This window comes from Charadrius vociferus, unplaced genomic scaffold (assembly GCF_000708025.1).
Source record: "Charadrius vociferus isolate BGI_N301 unplaced genomic scaffold, ASM70802v2 scaffold39, whole genome shotgun sequence".
In the NCBI taxonomy this organism is placed as follows: Eukaryota; Metazoa; Chordata; class Aves; order Charadriiformes; family Charadriidae; genus Charadrius; species Charadrius vociferus.
Genome location: NW_009650188.1, coordinates 1844081 through 1869213, shown reverse-complemented (window position 1 = coordinate 1869213; position 25133 = coordinate 1844081). Strand labels below are relative to the sequence as shown.

Below are 25133 nucleotides of genomic sequence, written 5' to 3'. Positions count from 1 at the left end.
AAAGCAACCTTTTTCTGTTTTTCCTTTAGGAAACTGTGTTAGACAATATGGCTGAAGAGGGAAATATGTGCAAGTCCCAGGACACTCATGCAGAGAAAAGCGGGCCACCAACGGTGACCTCGTGTTGCCCCTGGGCTGACAGTCTGACTGGGCAAATAGACAGATTATCCAGAGATGTAATGACTCTTCGTGACCAACTGCATAAGCTTGTAACACACCGAAGGGCTGCGTGGTGTGAGAAGGTAAGCCTTTGGGTGGCGTTCTTGATCATCAGCGACTTTTAAGATCCTGTATTTTTCAGCTCTCTCGCTACACCCTGTCCTAGGGCAGCCTCCCTGTTGCTGCTCTGTGTCGGCCTTGCTGCAATCGCGATGTCAGATCTACAGTTACTTGTCTGTTTATGCCCACAGCGTGCCAGGTGCTCTTTCAAACACAAAGTAGGCATCTGTCCCAGAGAGGCGGCGTGCTGAAACAAAATAAGTAGTTTTTTTTGGGAAGGGAAGGCATCAAAGGCTAGGGGTTGCAGAGGAGAGAAGAGAAGAGGAGGCAATCATGGCAGCCCCTGGAGGGGATAGAGGCAGCAGGTTGAACGCATCAGTAATGGTTACAGTGTGAAAAATAAAGATAGGTATTTGCAGGGAAAGGAAGGTGGGAGAGGCCAGAGCTTGTCATCTTTCACTGAGTTAGTAGTCTTTGAAATGTCTGATGGGGGAAGGAATAAGAAGGATTTGAAACCTGTGAAGTGAGAGAAGGGACTAAGCGCAAGATTAGGTGGAGGAACAGACTGGCTGTGGGAGGGTGGCTGGCTGTGGAGGAAAGCAGGTGATATGAAGGAAGTGTACATGGTATTCGCTGACATAGGGGTGGGGAGACACTGGGAAGCACCCGGAGGGGGTGGTGAGGCATAAGTAAAGGAGCTGGTAATGTAGATGTAAAGGTGAATCTGAATATTAACACGCTGGCACAAAGGTAAGATATGATGAAGATGCAGGCATAAAAACTAGTAATTTTTTCCAGGCATCAAGAGGAAAGAAGGATACCAGAGAATCTGTGAAATATGTGGATGGAGAAAAAGTGAAAGAAAAATTAGGGGCACATAGAGCAGTAACAAAAATGCTGTATCACTATTCTGTGTGTGTGTTAACTCAGGAGAGGGGGTTTGTTGCTTGAGGTTTTTTGTGTGTTTTGTTTTTTGTGTGTGTTTGGGGTGGTTTTTTTTTTTTAGACTGAAGTATTGGTAGACAGGATTATAGATCAGCTGACAAAATTAAAAGTGGCAGGTTGTCAGATCAAGGGGTATTTGCCCAAGAGTTCAAAGGGGTCTGGCATGGAAAAAGTGTGCGGAGAGCTGCTCACTCTCTCTTCCACTATAAGAATAAGGAACTAGTTAAGATCAGTTGGGTATAGCTGCTGCTTCACACAGAGTATGGAGCTTCTTCCCACAGGGCACTGTGGATATAAGCAGTGTACGTGGATTCAAAATCTGTTGAACACATTCTTGGAAGAAATCCATCAAAGACTATTAAATATACAGATATGAATTACAAGCTTAGGAAGTTGCAGGAGTACAAATTGTTGTAGGCTGGAGGAATATGCTGAGGAAGTATCTCCTTATATTTACATTTGTCTTATAGTCTTCTCTAGGCACTTGCTGTCGATCACTGTCAGTGATGGGGTACTGGAGTAGGCAGGCCACTAGCGTCATCAGATTTGGTTGATTTTATGGCAAAATAGATATGTCTGTTGCAGGACGACTAAAACCTTGAATTCTAAAAATAAAATTTCTAATGCATGATTTCCAAAGCAAGATGCGCTCTGACTCCTCTTAAATATAACAATATATATGCTGTTAAATATTATAGAATCATATAATCATTTAGGTTGGAAAAGACCTTCAAGATCATCAAATCCAACCGTTAACCCAACAGTGCCAAGTCCACCACTAAACCCATGTCCCTAATCACCGCATCTACATGTCCTTTAAATACCTCCAGGGATGGTGACTCAACCACTTCCCTGGGCAGCCTGTTCCAATGCTTGATAACTCTTTCGGTGAAGAAGCCTTTCCTGATATCCAATCTAAACCTCCCGTGGCACAACTTGGCTCATTGACCCAGCCTATCCAGATCCCTCTGTAGAGCCATCCTACCCTCAAGCAGATCAACTCTCCTGCCCAACTCGGTGTTGTCTGCAAAGTTACTGAGAGTGCACTTGATCCCCTTGTGCAGGTCATTGGTAAAGATATTGAACAGAACTGGCCCCAATACTGAGCCCTGGGGAAAACCACTTGTGACTGGCCGCCAACTGGATTTGACTTCATTCACCACAACTCTTTGGGCCTGGCCATCCAGCCATTTTTGTTACACAGCAAAGAGTATGCCTATCCAAGCCACTCCAGGAGAATGCTGTGGGAAATAGTGTCAAAGGCTTTACGAAAGTCTAGGTAGACAACATCCACAGCCTTTCCCTTATCCATTTCAGTGGGTCACCTTGTCATGGAAGGAGATCAGGTTAGTCAAGCAGGACCTGCCTTTCATGAGCCCGTGCTGACTGCACCTGATCACCTGGTTGTCCTGCATGTGCCACGTAATGGCACTCAAGATGATCTGCTTCATAACCTTCCCTGGCATCGAGCTCAGACTGACAGTCCTGTAGTTCCCCGGATCCTCCTTGTGGCCCTTCTTGTAGATGGGCATCACATTTGCTAACTTCTAGTCAACTGGGATCTCCCTGGTTAGCCAGGAGTGCTGATAAATGACAGAAAGTGGCTTGGTGAGCGCATCCGCCAGCTCCCTCAGTACCTTTGGGTGGATCCCATCTGGCCCCATAGACTCGTGTGTGTCTAAGTGGTGTAGCAGGTTGCTAACAGCTTCCCTGTAGATTATGGGAGCTTCATTCTGCTCCCCACCCCTGTCTTCCAGCTCAGGAGGCTGAGTACACAGAGAGCAACTGGTCTTACTATTAAAGACAGGCAGAGGCGGCACTAAGTACCTTGGCCTTTTCCTCATTCTTTTTCATTGTGTTTCCCCCCTGCATCCAGTAAAGGATGGAGATTCTCCTTGGTCCTCCTTTCTTGAAGAGAAATGTTTATAGAAATGTTTTTTATTGTCTTTTACAGCAGTAGCCAGATTAAGTTCTAGTTGGGCTTTGGCCCTTGTAATTTTCTCCCTGCATAACCTCATGACATCTTTGTAGTCCCCCTGAGTTGCCTGCCCTTCGTCCAAAGCTCATAAACTCCTTTTTTTCCTATTTTTTTTTTAAATTTAGATATTATATAATAACCACGCCGAAAATTTGTTATGCTTAAATTTGGAAATGAAGTCCAAAAAGATTAGCCGATGAATTCTTCATTGTACTTTGAAATATCCAAATTGGATTTGAATGGCGACTGGTCAAGTCCCAGTGTTTTTGAGATTCAGTGAATGTCATATGAGTTTATGAGTGTGGGAAACAAATGGAGTGCATCTTAGTGTGTTGTTAAAAGGACGGTTTATCACAAGTGCCTCCTCTTCTACATGCCCTGGAACAGAATTGTTTTGCAGTGCTACATGACAGCATTTTTTAAAATGCTGGGGGTCAGATCACTCTCCATAAATCCTCTTTATATCAACTCCTCCTCTGAATAGTATTGCTGCTTATGTGATGCTTTCTGCCTGTAGCCTGTCTTTTTTCCCCACAGTCAGGATGCTTGCTGAATGCAGGCTCTGCTATCAATTGTATGTTTCTGCCCCCTTCAGTCTTTTCCCTGGAGAAATAAGCTTATCAAATCTTTCCTTCTTTATTATTTTTTTTTAGTCAAACAAAGAGAAGATATAGAGGTAGCTAAAGTGGTCATTATCTCTAACTTTGTATCTTGCGATACTGAGACATCTGGAAATTATCTTGGCTCTCACAAGCGTGCCCAGCTGAGGGACAGTGCAGTTTATTATAGCTCTTGTGCCCACTACCTTGTACTTCACGGATAACGTGATAATCCAGAGTAATTATGTCTGTTGTTACCAGCAGGCCTGATGTCTGTGCCAGGCAACTGAATAGAAATTGTTCCGAAGAAAAGAATTAAGGGCACACGATGAAACGTGATGTACTGGGGAAAAGACAGCACAGTTTTCTCAGAGAGGAATCATGAATCTAAAATCTGCTGGAGCTCTTTAAAGGGACCAGTGAGGGTGTGGGCAAGGGAGTTGGATTGACATCGCTTAATTGCATTTACAAATGGCATTTGATAAAGTCCCTGCAAAGATTCTCAACAAAAATGAACTGCCCACGTGAGTGTCTTTCCTCTTACCCTTGAGCAAACAGCCGAGCAGGAAGCAGAGGAGGCGGCTGTGATGGGTTTGCGGAGGCGGTCACCAGTGGAGCCGCACGGGGCCGTGCTGCTCAGCGTGTGTATCACTGCTCTGGGAAAGGAGGCGGATAGCGAGGTGCCCAGCTTCAGATGAGACCAAATCCCTGGGAGCACATGTGAAGGATTGTTGAGGGCCCTTGTACTGAGTAGTGAAGTGGGAAAATGTCAGATAAAATTGGATGGAGATAAATCTAACAAAATGCATCCGAAGGGAGAATCATAATACTACATGTGTTTTTTCTGTTACATGAATGAGCTCCTAGGATTATAATGGTAGTTCTGTGGCAATGCCAGTGGTCAAAAATAGCAAACCGAATCCTAAGATTTGTTAGGAAAGCAGAAGAAAGCAAAACTTAAAATATTCCTGGAATGCTGTGTGCGGTTCTGGTCCTAGTCCTAACTCAAAAAACAAAAAAAAAAAAAAAAGAAAAAAAAAAAGTGGTTGAGCTGAAAAGCACAGGGAGGGGAAGTGATGATGACCCAAATTGTGAAAGTGTTTCTCTGCACGGGAAATTTAGAATGACAGAATCATAGGTTGGAAAAGAGCTTTACGTTATTGAGTCCAACCATCAACCTCACACTGCCGGAACCCACCACTAAACCATGTCCCTAAGCACCATGTCCACCCATCTTTTAAATACCTCCAGGGATGGCGATTCCACCACTTCCCTGGGCAGCCTGTTCCAATGTTTGATAACGCTTTCAGTGAAAAATATTTCTTATATCCAGTCTAAACCTCCCCTGGCATAATTGAGGCCGTTTCCTCTTGTCCTATCGCTTGTTACCTGGGAGAAGAGACCGACCCCCACCTTGCTACAACCTCCTTTCAGGTAGTTGTAGCGAGCGATAAGGTCTCCCCCCAGCCTCCTTTTCTCCAGGCTAAACTGCCCCAGGTCCCTCAGTCATAAGACCGCTCCTCCCTAGACCCCTCACCAGCTTCGTTGCCCTTCTCTGGACGCACTCCTGAATCTCCATGTCTTTCTTGTAGTGAGTGGCCCAAACCTGAACACAGTATTTGAGGTGTGGCCTCACCAGTGCCAAGTACAGGGTGACGATCACTTCCCTAGTCCTGCTGTCCACACTGTTCCTGATACAGGCCAGGATGCTGTTGGCTGCCTTGGCCTCCTGGACATACTACTGGCTTATGTTCAGCCAGCTGTTGACCAACACCCCCAGGTCCTTTTCTGCCAGGCAGCTTTCCAGCCACTCTTCCCCAAGCGTGTAGTGCTCCATGGGGTTGTTGTGACCCAAGTGCAGAACCCAACACTTGCCCTTGTTGTGCCCATACAGTTGGCCTTGGCCCATCGGTCCAGCCTGTCCAGATCCCTCTGCAGAGCCATCCTACCCTCAAGCAGATCAACACTCCCGTCCAACTCGATGTCATCTGCAAAGTTACTGAGGATCGCCTTGTCCAGGTCATTGATAAAGATATCAAACAGAACTGACCCCAATACTGTGCCCTGGGGAACACCACTTGTGAGTGGATTTGACTCCATTCACCACCACTCTTTGGGCCCGGCCATCCAGCCAGTTTTTTACCTAGTGAAGCATATGCCCATCCAAGCCATGAGCAGCCAGTTTCTCCAGGAGAATGCTGTGGGAAATGGTGTCGAAATGTAACTAGGCTAGGGCTCCTTGCGCTAGAAAAGGCGAGAATGAAAAGGGGTATTGCACTGGAGCAGGAGGAAACATTTTTTACCGTTCTTCTGATGTTCCTTGGCTCTCATGATGGGTGAACCTAACGGGAATTACTCGAAAAATTAATGAAGAAAAAAGTAATTGTTAAGCAAGAAATATGAAAAACATTCTCTGTTCAGGAAAGTCCTTGAGCTTCAAACTACTGGAGTTTAGGAAGTTGTATCTTCCAGTGAGGTGTTGTGTTTTATATATATATATATTTTATATATATATATATTTGCCTTTTCCTAAATTTATTTGCTAGCTGTTTGCTATTGACATCTGTTGGAGACAGTGTTGGGTTAGATGGAGCTTTGATACAACAAGGTACAGTTGTTTTTTCTTTACATGCAGTTTTGAGTATCACGTTTTGGGAGAGAAATTGGGGAGAGCCAGAATAGAAAAATGAAAATCATCATAAATCTGGAATGTAAGGTCTTTATGTTGAAAATTGAAAGACTAAGGTGAGGAATAGGAGTCTTTGAATATGACAAGTTTTCTGTGGAGGAAAGATTTTTATGTTTATTTCCCGTGTCCTCAGTGAATGGGACAAGAACGGATATAAATTGTAACACAGAGATTCTAATTGGGTACTAGGGAAAAAAATTCCTAATGCCCAGGGCAGAGAAACATTGGATTAGGTTGCCTGGTGAGCTCTGAAGTCTCTATGCTTGGATCCTGCACAAACCAGGTTATGCAAATACCAGTCAGAGGTGGCTGAAGAGGGGTTGGACCTGCTCCAAGACTGTGGATTGGGCTTGAAAACCTGTTGAAGTCTGTTTCACTTATGAAAAAATCTGTGATTTATTTATTTATTTAAAACTATGTAGAAGTATTTCGTGTCTGGTAAAAGTCATCCTTACACCACAATGCCTGGTTTGTACCACTAAACACAACTGCTTATTATTCAAATTGTGATTTCAGGGGCAATGTGTCTATTTGTTGCAAGTTTGAACCTTTGTGCACTGTGATTCTGGTAGTTAAAACTATCAATCTTAAATCTTTCAAAATTTAAGAACTTATTTTCCTTATTTTCTTTTGTTTGTCCTTTTGTTTGTTTCCTTACTTTATTTTGTTTGTTTCTGCCTGCCCCCAGCTCTTTCTTTGGTTTTGTGCTCAGAATGACCCTGAAAACATTTCCTCTTTCAGGGATGTTGGCTAGAAGACATCTGAATGTCGCCATGGGATTTGGGTGATTTGTGAAACCCTGATTAATATGACATTTTAACTGATATCCATCTCTAGGCAGCAATGTGTTCAGTGTCTTGGAGGAGAAGAGGCATACGGCAGAGGTGTGATCTGAATATGGGACTTTCTTACTGTTAGCTTTGTCCTTTTCCATGCAGTACTGGGCAAATAGTCATTGCTTCTTTGGTGACATTTTGGGGATTTGTAAATGATGAAAAAGTTGAGTGAAATGGTTAAGCTTTAAAAATGTTTCTCCTCTTGGAAACAAACTCAACTGTGAAAGATGAAAACTGCTAATTCTAGAAGAGAACTTGTTTGGTTGCTTTTTTGTTTCTGAATATTTCATGTTATCTACTCCTCTATTTGAGGGGGGATTTTATTTCAGGCTGTTTTAAACATTTGGCATCCACAAGCTGGAATGCAGAATATTTTGACTCCAAATGATGATTGTTTCGGTTTTAATCACATAAACGCTCCCACCATACTGAGCTTTTGTTGAAACTTGGGATATTTTATCTTGGGATCCTCTGTGTTCACTAGCATTTTAAAGCAAGCCAGACTCCTTTGAGATGGCGATATGACGGGATGGAGCTTGCTCACGCTTACACCTCTGAAGCATGGCCCAGACAGACTTAGAGCCGTTAATCTGAGCTTGAACATGCTCCCTCCAGATTAGAGTCCTCTCCAGAAATACTGGTGGCTGTACTCTCATGCTTGGCTCACATTGTGCCTGAGTACCAAGAGTGGAGATTTAAGAGGTTGTAATCCCTGGTCCATATCAGATTTCCTTCATGACAGTGGAAGAGCATGCTGAAACCTGCATTTTGTCTTTGTTTCTGTATTTTTCTCCTGATTGGTCACCTCATCTTCCATTCAGTAACCCCCAAACTCACAAAACTGTTGCACCCACAGCCTTGATAGGGGTGAGAGAATGCAGGGCTGCCCATTTTGGAAGAGATGCCCTTTGGATTCATAATGTACTGGGGAGAGGCTGTATAGGAGAGGGATGTTTTGTTTTCTCTTGCTGGGGAGAGGGGAGGTTGTGTTGCCAGGAATGACGTGGGACACTCCATCAAACGGGGACAGTGCAGGCTGAAATACAGAGAGGCTTTTGCTCCATCCCAAGAGTCCTGTGATTCACTCAAACTTGCCACCTCCAGCCCATCACAGCACACTGCTGGAGACGTTGTAGAGCCTAATAAAAGGAGATTTTTTTTCCCAAGGATCTTACATTTATAGAAGACTGAATGGTTTTTGATGCACTTTGATTTAAGGCTTCACTATTTGAAGTAGGGAAGCAGCTTCAAAGGCTGATACTGAAACACAGTCCTACATCCTTCTGGTTTTGGCTGGGTTTTTTTTTGTCTTACTGAGATTGAGTTGAATTTTATCTGCTCAAACAAGTGCACTTCCCAAGTTTTTCTGTAAGCCTTGTAATGAACTGGAGAGGGGAATGAGGAGCTGCGGGTACCTTAGTAGCCACTGCCAGTGCTCTGTGGCTGTGCTGTGTGTTCAGCTAACCTGCGTGAAAATAAAGGCACATACGTGCCTTGTATGTATGTGGATGAGAGAAATATAAAGGCTCATTGTTTTCTCCACGACGTAAATGGTGAAGGTAGACAGTGGGGATCGGACTGGCTCCTGGTGTGCCGTGTTCCCTCCTCCACCGGTGCGGGGCTGGGTTGTGTTTCTGCTGCGGTAAACCCAGGGCTTGTTGCAAAGGGGAAGCTGAGCTCTCGCTGGAAAACTCTCCGAAGGCTTGTCAAAAGCTCTTTTTTTCCAAAGCAAACTGTTCCCATTTCATCTTTGCTATTGCTGAAGTTTATTCTAGTTCTCTGGGCTTTCAGCTAATATGAAGATGTTAGTATAGCGAGTAGTTAATTATCCAGGCCGTCTGGGGTGCAGGAAGTGGAGGAGTGGTAGGGAAATGGTTCAGTGCCTGCGTATTTCCTCAGTCAGCACATTCCCTTCCCCTGCCCCTTCCCTGGTCCCAGAGCATTTCTGTGTTCCACTTTGTGTTTGCAAACCTCCATCTGGAGCACGGAGCAGCTGTCAGTGGAGCTTTTCATGCAAAAAGAAATTGAAGAACTAGCAAGGCCACAAGAGCAGCTTTTGGAAATGCATGGTTGGCTGGGCCCAGATGCCCAGGAAGGGGGAGGAAACCCAGAGAGATCAACAGAAACATCCATCAAAGGGAGCAATGGAGGACATGGACAGGAGGATGGCAAGGAGGGACAAGGCTAATGGCTTTTATGTGTAGTTCTTATTTAGTTAAATGTAGGATTAAATTTGCTGCTGATGGAATTGCCGTGGCGTTAGCAGATTTAGGTTATTAGAAAGCATGGATCTTGCTGTAATCAGTAGGAAGTAAGATCTTAATGTTTGTATTCACTTTTTGCTCATGTGTTTTCTTGCATTGGTTTATTGGTCACTCATCAGTATTCCTAGCAGGAGAGCTGAGGCTGCTTGCTTCTGGTAAGTGGCTGTGGAGTCTGCGGTGGAGATCCAAGTAATTGTTCCTGGAGGGCAGTGTGCTCTCTGTTGTGTTGGAAGGAGGAAAGAAACCATCTCTATGCTTCGTTTCTCCCCTTAACAGCAGGATCTAACATTTACGTTAGACCTGAAGCCCCCAGTTAGCCTGGTTTAAGGCTGGCGTGCCCATGGAAAGTTACTGCAGATAAGCAGAGCTGCTGAGAGATTTTTGAAAGAATCTTGCTCGCTTCTGAGAACTCTGTACAGGTTGGTCAGACTTGTATAGTCAATGGTAAGCTTGCAGCATACAAAGAGATGAAAAAGATAAGTATTTATTCTTCGTTTGCAGATGCAACTTGCTGTGCAGATTGCTGAATGAGTGCTGAACTGTGTGAGAGACAGAGAGACTCTGTGTACCAGTTGCTAAATCAGCAAACCTATTTCAAACACACCAAAAAAAACTGTAACTGAAAATAAATTACCCAGCCTGACATTTTTCATGGGGCTTATACACTCAAAATGACTCTAGCTCCTTAGGGAAGAGAGAAACATTAAAAACTTGAGTGCTGTCTCCTGTTTTGTGTGCAGAACTCTGGGGTTTGAAGTAAGCGTGGGTGAAAGTTTTTCTTGCTTCCCAAAAGATGCTGGTTTTCTTTCCTTTGCCGAAATGCAGAATGTTTGCTCAGGTGACAGGATCAGTTAAAGTATAATCAATAACCAGTGTTAATATTTTACTCGCATTATTTGCCAAGATGTTGGATACCGACCAAGGCAATGAAACATGTAGTAAATGCAGCTGAAGAATTATACTCCAATAAATTTTAGATGAGCTTTATTTAACAATAAACTGTAAAAAAACCCATTCCAATGAGAGGACGTGTTTTGTAGCCACTGTAAATGTTTTAGTGCATTTTTAAGAAATAAGTGTAGTACTTATGTTCTCACAGTTAAAACACCCAATAAAACATGGACGAAGCCTAGGAACGCCTGTAGGGCTCTGATGTGCATGGTACACAAGATCGCAGCTCTCGGCACCACCTTTATCTTTTGAATGTGAAAAGCTTGGAGGCTGATGGGTGGGATTTGAGGGACCGGTTACGCAAAGTTGCTGGATTTCGAGACTCTTGCAAATTGTGAGCCACTACAACAAATGTTGTCCTCCACATGGGCGATATCTTGGGGACGTGGCTCATTCTGGCTGACAGAGGTCATATTAAACACCATAGCCAGTGGCTGTATTTTAAAGGAGCTTTACCTGAAACACTATTAGTGTGTTTTACTGAACCGTTCAGAGTAGGTTTTGGGGACAGTAACTTCCAGGAGGCATTTGGCTTGCTTTACAGCTCGGGGCAGTGTGTCAGGATGGGTTCCTCCTTTACCAGCAGGAGTTACAAGCGTTGCATACTTTGCAGTACTGCATTCAAAGCTTAACTTTAAGTTTCTTTTTTTTCTTAAAACCTTGGCCTTGTTCTCTTGGTCGTCTGCCCTGAAATCGAGGGTACTCGATCTTAAAAAAAAACAAACACATATCCAACTCATTTCTGTATCTTTATCCCTTGTGCTTGTAGAAGAGCTGACACAAAAGTAAATCGGTAATTTAATATTGTCATATCTCTTCTTCCCAGCCAGAAATGAATCTAAATAAAGCTTTAGCATGCTTCTGAGCTCAGAACTCACTACTTTTAACTCTTTATCTTATCGCGTCTCTCAAAACCCTGAGAGCTGTTTGATATATTTTTTTTTTTAATTTTTTCCCCTCTGCAGGCTAGCCGTAGGGCTCAGCCTTTGACTGCTGCAAGAGTCATGACGGCCACTCAGGCAGCTTCCCATCCACCCACAGCTGCTCTACTCACCATCAAAACTGTGAGCTAATAAGAGAAACTGCCGAATGCATTTTAAAAGTAGTGGCTTTAGAAAACGTCTGCTTTTTCACTGAAACTCTGAAAATGTTTTATGTAGACAAATCTCCACCTGGGAGTTAAAAGTTCATTTGCTTCACGCCATAGTTGTGGATAGGCTGGGTTGCTGGAGCGACCTGTGCTGCTGTGGATGCACTGCTCCTGCCTCTCCCAAAACCAGAGAGAAGAGCTGTGCTGGTGGAAGTTCTGCACCAGTCATGTAAAGCCCCTGGAGGGGACAAGGGAATAGTTTCAAACTGAAAACCAAACCAATTTGGAGGTGAAGAAAATCCCTAAAAGTCATGGGTTTGGGGGTTTTTTGGTGGTTTGGTTTGTGTTTTTTTTTTTTTTTTTCATTTTCCATGTAATTTTTGCATAAGAAAGACCCTTTTCTAAAAATCTGTGTGGCTAGGTGGTAATACCTTCTGCTCATCTGTGTATTTTAGGTGTGGTTTGTATAAACATTCCTTTTTTTTTGGCTGTGTATACAGGGACTATATTGCTTGAATTTGTTTCACATCCTCTTCTCCCAAAGCAGGATAATATAGAGAAGTGCAAGTCACCAGCAGCACTGTTTTCTAAAGTGGATACTTTCGTGTTGCACAGTGATAAAGCTCTGCTTAAAACAAAGTGGAGTCCTCCAAGCCCCTGCGAGTCACTTAGATCTGAGATGATATCTCATATCATCAGTGTTTGTCTCTGCTGCCCAAGATAAAAGTTTGGAAGAACAAATTGAAAAATAAGTGAGCAATTTATTATACGAAGCAATACGTGTCTGTTGCCTTCCTTTGTAATTTGTAGTTGTCAGGGTCTTTTTCAAAGTAGCACTGCAGCCTTTTTGCAAGTGTCTAAATTACTTACACTGACATACTCTGGTTTTCATATGTATTTTCAGTATGTGCCTATTACTACATTAATTTGTGTGATCTTCTAATTGAATTCAAGGATTTTGAAAAGTCTGGAGATAAAACTGTAGTTAAAAAGAAATGCATTATAAAAGGTCAGGCTCGCAAGAATGGATTTTCTTTTTTTTTTATTACTGTAAAATGCTGCAGATTTATAATTTGGAGAAGGAAATATGTGTTTATGTCTTATTCCCTGTGCTGCACATTCAGAATCATGTGGCATACGGGACTTTCACAAGTCTGAACTGTGTCTCCTTGTAGTTGATGGTAAAGAATCTGCAAGTTTGATGCTTCTGCCTGGAGCCATCCCACTTTCCGGGCAGAGCAGTGGGACCGTACCGGATGGCGGGCTTGCATATCTTCTCGGGAAGTAGCTGAAGACGTTTGAATGAGCTCCTGAGTCCAGAGCACAGTGATTCTGGTCATCTTGTTGTATGCTCTTGCTGATGCTTCATGTCTGCTCTTTTTGTGCTGGCATCATTGGCATCCTCTTTAGCTGAATAGAGGTGACGCAGAAATTGCTGATTTCTTTGAAGACCATTTATTATTTTAAGATTTGTCCCTGGCTGGTTCTGCCCACAGAGAACTATTTCTGCAATAGAATATTCTGCAATAGAATAATCACATTACATTTTTTGACTCCTGTCAATTTCTTTTTTTAATTTGAGTTCAGTTGTTCTCCTCAAAAGTTAACCATTGGAAAGGCAAATTACTCGTGCCAAAAACTTGGGAACAGGGAGTTCAGAAAATATCCATACAACAGGAAACTTTTTTTGTCGCTTTGTGGAAGAGGGCTGTATCTCATGAGGCTTTTGTTCTGGGCTGTTTGCCTCAGGTGTATCCTTTAGCAAGGCTGTCCTTGAAGCAACTGCCTCTTTGTGCATCTCTTCAAGGGTAGGATCCAGAGCAGCTCCGTTGCAGGAGGAGAGCTGGGTGAAGCCTTTACTGTAAGCAAGTCTGCTCACATGGGCTCGCTGCACAGCAGTCACAGAGTTCCATTGCTTTTAGGGATAAGAGGATTAATTTCCCTTTCGCTTTGCCTGTGGGGTGGGTATTTGTAGGCTCAGCAAACAGGCAATGCTTTTATCAGTTCTGCGCTTTTGTGTTTTGTATTGATATTTGGAGGTATACTTTGCATTTTTCTGGTAAAGACCCTGAAAAATCTTAATGTTGTTCTTTTCCTGTTTTCCTAAACCTATATCCTTTTCCTTTATCTTAAGGTAAACTGACTTTTCTGACTTCTATCAATGTGGTATTTAGATACATGAGTCTAAAGACCCATTTGATTATCCTAAAATAAAACCCCAACCACCACACAAAGAAAACCCCCCAAAACAAACCAAAGAAAACCAACAAAAATGTTATCCGTTCAGACAAGATCAGGTCACTCCTTTATGAAATTATCTCATTCAAATGCTTTAATTAACTTCTAACTTTCCATTACCACGCTTTTTCACCATCTAAAAGCTTTCTGTTGGAGAACAGCGTGGATATTGTTCTGAAAGCTTACGAAGTTCTTTGCAGTATTCAATGTCTAATAAAAGGAAGCCCAGAGCAGCAGTGCCCTGCCAGACCGCGGTAGCTGTTCTTGTCAGATGCAGCTATGTGCATTCCTGGTATTAAAACTATATTTTTAGATTCTCCTCAGAGGGCTCCTCCCCCGGTTAAAAGATGGCCTTCTATTCCTAGACAAAATAGGTTGCCTCTCTGTGGCTTCCCTGTCAATTTGTTTTGGAATGACAATAGGTGTGCCTGGGAGCTAGCATTTGAATAGTGAATGTCTTGCTTAAAATGCATAAGATGGAGATGCATACATTCCTCTCTAATTGCAGGAAATTGCGAATCTGGGCAAAATTTGGAATGCAGCTGCTTGTATAATTACATCTTCTGTCAGTTGCCGTAGCTCAGCTTTACAACCTTTCTAAAATGTCTTCATATTTTATGGTACAAATAACGTCCCCATTAATACTACTTTGGAATCGCCCCTTTCCTTTATTTGCCACCAATTCCAAAGGCCTAAGATTTTTCTTCTTGCTGAACTAATAATGGGTGTTAGAAATTAGTAATTATATTAAGGTGAAATTTTGCATTAGCTGTTATAATTATTGTTAAGCCAAAAGAAATTATTTAAGTTTCTTGCTGGGGTTTGGCTTTAGTAAGAAATACCCATGCGTGTACCTCAAACCAGTTCGATCTGCCTACAGCGTCAGGTTTGGATATGTGCAAACTTTTCCATTTCATGGCATTATGAAATAGAAGGTAATGGTAACGGGTCATGGAAAAGGTGTGAAGTTATTGGCAACTAAGTGTTGCTTTCTGCTACTGGCCATTAAATGACGGGTAAGATGTAGATCGTAATTCAGAGCTTAATGAAATCTGTTGGCCCCACTTATACCACCATCACAACTGGAAAATGACTGAAAGGTTGGAAAGGATTAAAGGAGGATAAAGGAATTATTTGGTCTGTCTTTTTGAGAAGTGAGAAAAGTGTAATTTAACCAAGGCAAAGTTATAGCTGGATCATGTTCTGCAAGTTCTTAGGAGTAGAATTTTGAGAGTATAAGACTTTAGATGAAAGATGGTATAAGACGACTCAGTGGCTGAGGCAGAACTCACTGAAAAGGGGCATATTTTTAACCATAAATGTGTTTCACTGCTCAGATAACACACTGATAGGATAGTTTCTTGATCTGCTGGAGCCTGTGTTTAAAAAACCAAAAGTTTATGTTTCTAGAAGAGACCCTTTAGTTTACCAAAATGTAGTAGAACATTGCAGAAATTACTAGGTGAGATACTGTAGCCTGTGCTTTGTGGTAGGTTAGACTAACCAAATAGCTTATTTTGACTTTAAATCCATAAATGCATGAGCATTGGTATTAAATGGGCTGTTTCAGAAGAACATCAAGTCTCTGTGTACAATCAAGGATCTCACAAGAAGAAACAAACCCCATTTAGGCAGGACAGTATGGGAAGTGTTCAGCTATTAAAATAGAAAATATGGTTTCCAGCGTTTTTAACTGGTTACTCTTCAGTGTGTAGAAATTGCTGCGGAAAATTAAAAACCTTGAAAGCTTACAGCAAAGAAGCTTGATTCAATGAGACAAGTTTTATAGAGCTGCAGTACTAACTCTATAACTTTCTTAGAGGTTTGAAATTACATTTTGGCAAGTTACTGTAAGACACGAATTTGAAATTAGAGTGAGGTGGTTTTTTTTTTTTTTTGTAAAACACCTGCTTACTCAGTGTTGTAGTGTTTCCAGAACAGCTGATTGCAGATATTGCTTTTGTTTTTACTTGTGGTGGTTTTTGTATATGCAGCAAATGCTTTTAGATGTTTTTCTGAAGGTTGGGGGTCAGATTTTCTTGGAAGTCACTGTTCAGCAAATGTTTGAACTTCATAGGCTCTTCAGAGTCCTGCCCTGTCCCGGTCCGTAATTTTTCCCAGAAGTAGGAGCTACAGGATTTGATTTTCCATCCCTTATGCATTCACAGCATCCCTTGAAATGGTGCCTTTCTTTGCTTCTCTGAGGCTGAATGGGTCACTGTCTATAGCTAAGGAAGGAAAGTACTGGTCATACACTTAACTGTGATAGTTCAAAAAAAAAAAAAGCAAACATTTTTGTTAAAAAAAAAACTTGTCCCCTAGCCAAATTATTATTTGTTTATTGTTAAAGAAATGTAAAGCCCTCACTGTAATTATGCATGAAAAAGAGGTTTTTTTTAATGCCTTTGGGGACATGCAAGCACACAAAACACTTGGGTTATTCATAACTGTTCCGTTCTGTACAGAAAACAGTGACAAACATGGAGAGCAACGGTGTTGGCTTGCTCAGTTCTTGTTATCCTTAATGATATTTGAGATTATTTCTACTTGGGCATCTTCTTTCACAGACAGACCACAGCGCATATTTTTCAGTGCTGCTCTGTGTGCAGTGAGGTGCAGAATGTGTATTGTATAGCCAGGAAATTCTTGTATAGGAGCACAAAGAGGTTGTGGGCGGGAATTGTCATCCCTGCGACTATTTTTATTGTATTCCACTTTTATTTAATACTTCACTTTTATTTAATACTTACAGATCTTTCTGCTATGCTTATAGCAGACTCTGCTCTTCCCTCTTCTATGTTATTGATACTTTTGCTTATTGCTTCCTTTTGCTCTCTTTCCTTTTGTACTTGGTGCTGCTTTTTCAGGGCTGACAAATAGGGCTTTCTTAAAAGTAGTCTGCAAATCCTTCTCTATCCTGTTTTCTGTATCCCAGATAGACTGTCAGCTGGGATTGCAGCTCTGCAAGGTTTTTCTGGGCAGGTGGGAGGGGGTGGTGGAATAAACACTAGACAGAAACTGTAAGACAGCTAAAGGTATAAATATTGATCATTTATAAAGCGTTATTCAGACTTGTGCTGATTAAAGACAGGAGTTTGCAAGGTTCAGCTCCTGGACTGATGTGGATTTCAGTCTGGAAATGGAAAACTCCTAAACTGGTTTCCAGCACTCAGCTATCAGGATTTCTGCACGGCATCAATGCCGGCAGTCTCTGAGCGATGCCAGTATCTCTGTGCTGATCCCGCTTTCATTTTTTACTTCTAGATCTTTCTCTATAATTAATGCTTGTCTGTTGAATGAGAGTCTGCTCAATGTACATGGAGACTGAGAGCTCTGGGCAGCTCCTCTAACCTGAGGAATGCCTCCCAGTGCCCTTGCTTGGGATATTGCGATGTGCTGGGGAGCCGTTTGGAGCCAGGCAGGGGAGTGCACTGGCTGACCTGGCAGGTCTTATCTATTTCTGCAGTCTGGCCCCTCATTAATGTTACATTTCCAAGCTTGTAATATTTCACTTCACCCTTTTCAACTCCCCAGGTACAGGGGGCCATCTTCAATGTGATAGCTTCAAAATAAAGCTCAGAAAAGAGCTTCCTTTAGGAATAAAAAAATCCTGCCAGTCAAATGTTCTTTGGTGTTTTCAGAGGAACTAGATGAGTTTATGAAAGGTGTGGGTGATTACACCCTGATAGCAAAGGCAGTATGACTTAGGTATTGCATCTGCTCGTATTTCCTAATTTCCTTTCACCCGCCAACCCAAAAAGACAAGATCTGAGATTTTTCTGTTTGTTTCTTGTGACTTGGAGCACAAAGGAGCAGGCTGCACTGCGTTTTCCAGCAAAGGCAGGCATCATGGTTTGTAGTACCTGCACAAAATGGCAAAAATAATCTGTATTTCACGCTGTACGCATATGGGGTCTTCTCCCTATTCATAAGAGAAATACAAGAGAGAATGAGTGGACAGATAGAACTGGAGGCAGAAAATGTGCCTTTTCTAGGCTTGTGCAGTTTGTTTTTCTGAACAATACTGTTATTATAGCCATTTCTGCAAAATTCCTAGAATAATTTGAAGAGATTGCGGTTTAAAAATAATGACATGATTCTGGTCTTTATCATCCACTTCAAAAGGAGCTCCAACAATTTGGTTTGCTGGTCCTTCCTCGAAGCTGCCAACAACGCGATCACAAAATGGAAATGTTCCTGTGCCTCCCCCGCCCCCCCCTTCCTTGAAAGAGGTGTTTAGACCTTTCATTGCTGCTGCATTTTAAACTTCATCTCTAGCTAGTGGCTTCATTCAAGTATGTAACTGAGAGTCAGAGCGTTCATTTCCTTTCTGAAGCTTTCAGGTTGCCATATGAAGTTTTAACAAGCTGAAACGCTGGCTTGAAGCATTTGGAAGATTGTCACTTTTGTTAGGTCATTACTGGAAACGATTTAAGCAATGATGTGAGGTGGTTATCTAGATCTCTTAGCATCTCTTTGGGATGTCTTGTATTTTGGTAAAATTCTCTCCAAACAAGTTCACATCCAGTTTGCTGCTTAGCAGAAAAAGAGCCATTTTGTGCATCGTTTTTGCTGCACTTTTCATTAGGGAGCTGTTTAAACTCTGAGGCAGATCAGCCTCTCGGGGATGTTTCTGAGCCACACGGAATGAGACACAGAGCTCTGGGAAGCTCATTACCAGCAAGGTGCAGGCAAGTGTGAGGGCGCTGAGGAAGCCACAGCAGTAATTGTGAAGGGCTGGAAGGTCTCCTCTTTGAGGAGAGATCAAATGAGCTAAATGTGTAGGTCATCTAAGCAGTTGATAGAAGTAGACCTCCACAAGATGGGCAACTGAAAGACTGGGACTGTCCACATGACAAATAGCACATGTCCAGAGGAGGTGCACTTGGGTGTTACTGTTCTGGCCTCAAAACAGTGGAACATGCAAAGAAACTGGGAGACAGCTCATTTAAAATGTGCTATACATTGCCTTTTCCAAGATTTGCTCGCTGAACTCATTGCTATAAAACGTATTCAAAGCCAGAAGACTCCCAGGACTGAAAATCGCTGAGATAGCTGTCTGCTACCTTAGGTTGGAAGAAATTTCAGAGAAGGGAGGGGTGAGGAAGTGCTGGGGAAGTTAATCATGTGTGTAGGTATTTGCAGGCTTGAGGTCTCCCCAGTGCATCAGTGCGTAAGTTCATCCACTGTGGTGGGGACTGAGCCAAGCCTTCTGCTCAGCCTGTTTTTTTTGGATGCGCCTCACCTCACTGCCCCTTTCTGACTCCGGACTGGCCCACCCTTCTCTTTTTTTGGCTTGGCCATTTTCCTCAATCAGACCTCAGCCTGAACATTTTTGGAAACGCAGCATCAGTCATGGCACTGTCCCTGGGGAGATGGGAAATCCTATCCACACTTGATGCATGTCCCACCTGACTTAATTCCACTATGTCAGGAACTAGAGGCCACCCGTCCCTGCCCACCCTCCAGCCGATGTTGAAAAGAGATCTGTTTTATTCTCGTGCTTATGCCTGCGTGTATTCCTGTGCGTGAATCTGGCAGTAGTGTCTGTGCACACCTTTGCACTGTGCCAGGTTTGGGAAGGGCAGCACAGGCTGTCTGTCACTTCAGTCCCTTTTCAGTCTGTAATCTAAGATGCAGTACTCCTATCTGCAACTAGGCTAGCTCCTTGGCTTCTCCTTAGAACATGAAAATTATTACAGTTTTCCCCTTAGCATTTAGTTTGTAACACCTTTTGAAAACTTGTAGTGTTTTTTTTGAAAACGGGTTATTTTAAAGGAAACTATCTAGGAGCACTCAGGGCAGTTTGGCCACTATCCTGTCCCAAACAGTGGTTGGTGACATGGTGAGGTGAAGAGCTAGCAAGAACCCAGCAGGAGTACTTGCCTCGGGGTATGTTTATGGCGTCTGTCGATCTGCAGCCCTTACAGGGCTGAAGAGGACACTTGCATACCATGGAGGGTTCCTGCTAGCTGATCATGGTCTTGGGAATGTGAAACCTGGTAAGGTACATTGACCCTGGAGCGTGCAGAGGGACAGCACGCTTTGTGGACTCATTTACAGTGTTTGTGAGTGACTGTTCTGTTGTGCTGTTGTGAACAGCTAACCAGATCGGTACTCGCCCCAGAGTGGGATATGTGTCAGTTTGAAGATGCTGATTCCCCATCAGCTGATTCCCTCCACGCTTGGCATAACTTTTCTCAAAATGCACCGGGTTCCTTTGGGATGAGGTTGGTTCTGTAGAAGTGGAAACAATTATTATCGTGTTGTTCTATTTATTCGGAGAGGATGTACAGCAGTTGTCAGACAGCACTACGTACCTAATTGGGAATTCAACTTCCAGCTGGTAGATTGAGACTGAAAGGCAGAGCTGTGGGATAGAGACGGGCAGACACAAAATGCAGAGGCTCCTAATCTTTTACAATATGTTTGTTTAATACAAAGTAGTCTGCTGAGATTGTTTTGCAGTGTAGAGTAATCATTGTGTGCTGACTAATGGGAGACAGCAAGCTGTTAAAGAGCATCAATTAACTGTACACAAGGAGGTTATTGAGTATTTTCACAAGTGTTCAGGATGTGAAGAGTAAAGAATATTACTTGAAGGTATCCCTCAGAGATTTTTAGCTATTGAAATCTACAAACCGCAACAAGGGTATTTGTTGGATGTACACGTGGTTGCAGAGCTTACCAGGAAAAACAGTGCCAAAAAGAACTCTAGCTAGCCAGCTAGAAGGAGCTAGCCTTCCAACTCCAGGCTGTGCTGATACGAAATAAATAGTGCTTTGCTAAAGTTCTCTTATTTCATATTTGTTAGTTTGAAAATTTCCCCTGTTAAATTTATCTAATGTTGTCCCAGGAAATATTGCTTCTCTTTACAGAAGAGAACACGTGCAGTGCTCTTCTGATACTTGGATGTCAGAATTTGTTATACTTCTGCTTCCCTGACTGCCTAACTGTAAGGCTGTTGTCCTTGTCCTTACAGCTGCTCCTGCTTCAGGACAGTAATTCCTATGCCTGCTCTTTGCTATGAGTTAGAACTCAATGCACTTAGTGCTGAGAGGAGCGTGCTCTTCCATCATGTGCCTTGCACAATGGATAATAAAATTCTCCAATTTTGGCTGGTGGAGAGTATGAAAACCTATGTTTCATTAGGAATCCTTTTATACAGCCCTACTAATATTCTGCCCGAGTTTAATGCAAAAAAATAAATAACATTTTGTGGGCTCTGTTTGCTGAGCAATTTTGTTCTTTGTCAGTAATGGGAAATTTTTCCCATCCTGGATTCCAACGTTAAATCCACTTTGTGCAAACATCATTTTCCATTTATTCATTGGCAGTGGGGAGACCAGATAACATTGAATTTATTTTTTCAGTTTTGTTTCTTCTAAAGTGGTGTTAGAGAATTGGACCTCAGATATTCTTTTAGCCAACAGCAAGAGATGTCCTGGGATTCCTTGGGGATTATGATAAAGAGGGACCCTTGCTTCTTGGAGAAGGGCAAAGATAGACTTCTCTTGGCTTCAACTCTGTCTATTCAAATGCCACAATCAACAGAGGTCTTCTTTAACAGATGGTTCTGCATCGATAAAGCCTTTAACGTGTTAGGAAGAATTTACTTCTTTTCTGATTTGATTGATTTTCTTCATCTTTTTTGAGTTGTGTTTAGGGGGATAACTATGGAGAGGATTAATTACTTGGCTGCAAAACACATGAAGATATTCTGATGAAAGACTTGGGCTAAGTGAGTGAAGCCCTGGTGAAGTTAGCGTCAGCGGGGAATTTAACTGTGACTGCAGCCCTCGTGCCTGCAGTGTTTCTCACCGTAAGAAAATGTAATCTGAGCCCCTGTATGTCAAAAGCTTCTGAATTTGTTTCAGTAATAAAACCTTCCCTACTGATCTATGGAAAAAAAATCCTTTTGTCTCCAGATACAGCAGCCGGTTTGACCCTGAGCAGTTGTGGCTTGGCAGTGGCAAAGGCAAGGGGGATCTCTGCTACCTTAGGACATTTGTCCTGGCAGCTGGTGCTGCTTTGAGCTCTGACTGATCTCTGGTGCTTCAGAGAGATGCCAGAACATCCCTGACTTTACAGGGAACTGGTCAAAGCCCTAATATGTGAGATACCAATATCTTAATGCAGATCTGCAGATTTAAAACCCCAAGGAGTTGTTCAGCTTCACCCGTGGCCAGGGAAGGGAGGGGCTGCAGATCAGCTTCAAGGCTGGAAGGGGGGTATCTTAGCGCTGAGCTTGACCTGAGATGAGCTTTGGCCAAAGGATTCATCCCTGGAGCTGCGATGAAGCATTTCATGGTTTATTATCCTCACAGTAGGAAACAATGTTTTATTCTGAAGCTGAATATCTAACTCAAATTTTCATCCATTTGATCTTCCTATGGCTTTGTCAGCAAAGTCTGGTCTCTCACCACTTTCTTTTAGGATCTAAAACAAATTATGTATGTCTCCATGAACGGAATAGTTTGAGCTCTTGAAGTTTCATATTATTTGGCTTGTTTTCTGGGCTGTGACTCATGGGTGACCTGCCTTTGAATCCTGCTCTCTGTTTCCCTGTGTTTTTTGAAGCGTGAACTCCAGAACTGCGCACAGGTTCCAGGAGAGCTCTGGGACTTGTGCAGGTTGCAGAGGCAGCATCGCTTTTCGGAGACTTTGCTGCTTTTTGGCTGAGCTGATTTGGCAGCTTGTTGCCGTGGCAGAAACAAAGTGCCATTGGACCACGAAGCGTTTCCCTGAGGACCTTAGTGCAGGGTGCCTCTTCTTATGGATGTTTCCCCACTGACAACTACATTTTGAGATGAGTCACCGAATTCATGTTTAATCCACTAGTAAAATTGGCAAGGCAATTACCGTCTTGCAAGTTCTTCAAATCAAATTGTTAGAGAACATTAAATCAAATGCTTTGGAGAAATCCCAGTATATACAATTGCTTTTATCATCCAGACTGTGATTCTGTCACAAGAAAAGCTTTGTTTTATTGGGCCTGTCTTCAGTGAAAGTGTGCTGCCTGGTATTCATTTTGGTTTTAGCCTCTACTTTTTTTTGTCTCTGCTCCATTATTTTCTTTTTCCTATTTTTTACCCCATAATGAGAATTGAGAATGAAAGAATTTCTAGCTTACAGTTGTCATCCCTACTTTTTAGCCTTGCCAAGTGCAGAAAGCATTTGCAAACTGAATTAATACCCCTAGTCATGAGGCAATTAATCTATTATGACAACGTGGTGGCTTAAAGCACAACGGTGATAAAGGTCACTCTGCTGGGTCTCCTTTTTTGCTCCGTGTGTTTTGCTCTGAAGTCAAACCTCCCACTCCCCGGTAAGAGGGCAGCATGCAGAGCCCTTGCGTATTAGTCATCAGTGGAGGGGCTTTTAGACTGTGAATCTGCAAAAAAATTACTACAGGCAGCTTTTTGGTCACTGATGCTGCTACCTGATAGAAGGCACCTGTTAACAGAATTCAGTTTTCACTGCCACGCGCTTAGGTTTACATTCACAGTTGGCTCTCTTCTCTTTGGTACGTCCTAGTCCAAACGTGCTGTTTTGTGTTGTTTCCTGGTGGGAGGATGTTTTTCATGGAAATCTACCATACTCTTCCCCCCCCTTTTTTTCTTCTCTCTACAGGTGAAAACAAGAGAGGAGGAACTACAGAAGGAGGGGTTCTCTGCCACTGCTCGGAAGATACAGGAAAGCGTTGAACTAAAACTGCTCGATCTTACGTGCCTTTGTGCTCCAAACAAAAAGAAAATACATGGTTCGTGCAGACTGGTGTTCAGAAACAAACATCTTGCCAGCAAAATGGGCTTCGATAGGTCTGTATCCAAGGAGCCTGTTTCAGCTGTCAGTGCTACAGAGGTGATCAGAGAACTGCAGATGAGAGAGGCCAGCCTGGCGAGAGAGCTGAAGCAGCTGCAGGAAGAGTGCAGGCAGAGGCTGGATGAAATTGCAGAAAGGTTGGATGGAGTGATTTGTATCTCCCCTTGAAGAGATAAAGCTGGACTGAGAAGAGCAAAGAAATAGACTGACTTGATCAGAGCACATTGCGCAGCTTGGCCTGGGGGAGTGCGAGGTGAGGAACCAAATGTAATTTCTCATTTTTAAGCCTGGGAATCATAACTTGTTCCTGCTTTGTGACTTGCACTGGGGCCATAACCTTGGCGATTCTCTCTGCAGCCCCTTTATTGCTAACCTTGCCAATTAAATTCTGCAGCAGGCCTTGGTGGGAGCGTGCGTAAATCTCCCTTTTATCTTTCGGATTTCTAGTTCTTCTGCCAAGCACTGGGCTCTTTTACAGCACTCAGCTGCTAGGCACAGCATACTTGGAGGCTGCACATTGAAGTACTAATTGCATTCAATATTTTCAAGCAAATGGAAGAGTTCATTAGTCAGAATAATCTAGGTATTGGAGAACTTGCAAAGTACCAAGGCTTACAGAGATTGGAAATGTTCAGGAAAGTGTGCTGTTTTAATTCAGCTGGTTTGCATATTTGTGGCAGCTATAATGCAGTCACCATAAGGAAAAACAAATGCCTAATAATAAATAAAGCAGTACACTGGCTTCATTTACTGGTGTGATGCACTTGAAGTAATTGGGTTCTCAAAGAGAACAAGCTAGAAACCCATTCCACCGAGTTATGAGTCACAATGAGATAACTTATGGATCTGCTATAGGAAGTTTCTGTAAAATAGAAATATGACCTTAAATTCCAAGCTTGAGGAGTCTCCAAGCTCTGTCTCTGGAGGCTTCTTCCCCTGGAACATGCAAATGTTTTTCACTTGGCATTCATTTCCTACCCTTTTCTGTTTTGCTTTCACCAAGGAATATTTTTATATTCTAGTTGTACACTTTCAGGAATAAATAAATTTTAAAAAAAAAACGAGTTTGCTTTTTGTTTGTGAATTGCTGTGAGCAATGGGCTTTCCTCCGTCTGGATTCCTGTCTGCTCCCCCAGATTGGTGGTGTCACTGATTACCAGCTGCTCTTGGCTCACTCAGCAACCAAACATGAGGAACCTTTAAGGACCTCTTCCCAGGCATCGGTACGGCTGCTGCTCTGCAGGGAGACGATGTGCAGGTGGGAGTGGGTGGACAAAACTCAGGTCTCCTGGTTTCTGCTGCACCAAATAAACGTCAGATGCTTCCAGACCCTGCTCATCTACACCACTGTTACTGCTTCCCATGCAGGTTTTGCAGAAGTGAGTGGCAATGTGAAGGTCAGCGGAGAGCCACACGGGGAGGGCTGGTTTGCCCTGGTTTCACTCAGTTGAACGCAGCAGTGGTGGCGCACCAGGAGTACATAAGCTCAGTTTAATACG

General features: G+C 42.8%; 1 protein-coding gene across 1 annotated transcript in view; it reads left to right on the top strand.

Annotated features, from left to right (window-relative positions):
- The window catches only part of LOC104293381 (chromosome unknown open reading frame, human C14orf80), an 86102-nt gene extending 62300 nt beyond the window's left edge, over positions 1-23802 (top strand). The window contains exons 7-8 of the mRNA XM_009892887.1: positions 30-242; positions 23443-23802. Of these exons, the coding sequence (XP_009891189.1) occupies positions 30-242; positions 23443-23802 (573 nt within the window). The remainder of the gene's footprint in view (positions 1-29; positions 243-23442) is intronic.
- The last annotated feature ends 1331 nt before the right edge of the window (positions 23803-25133 follow it).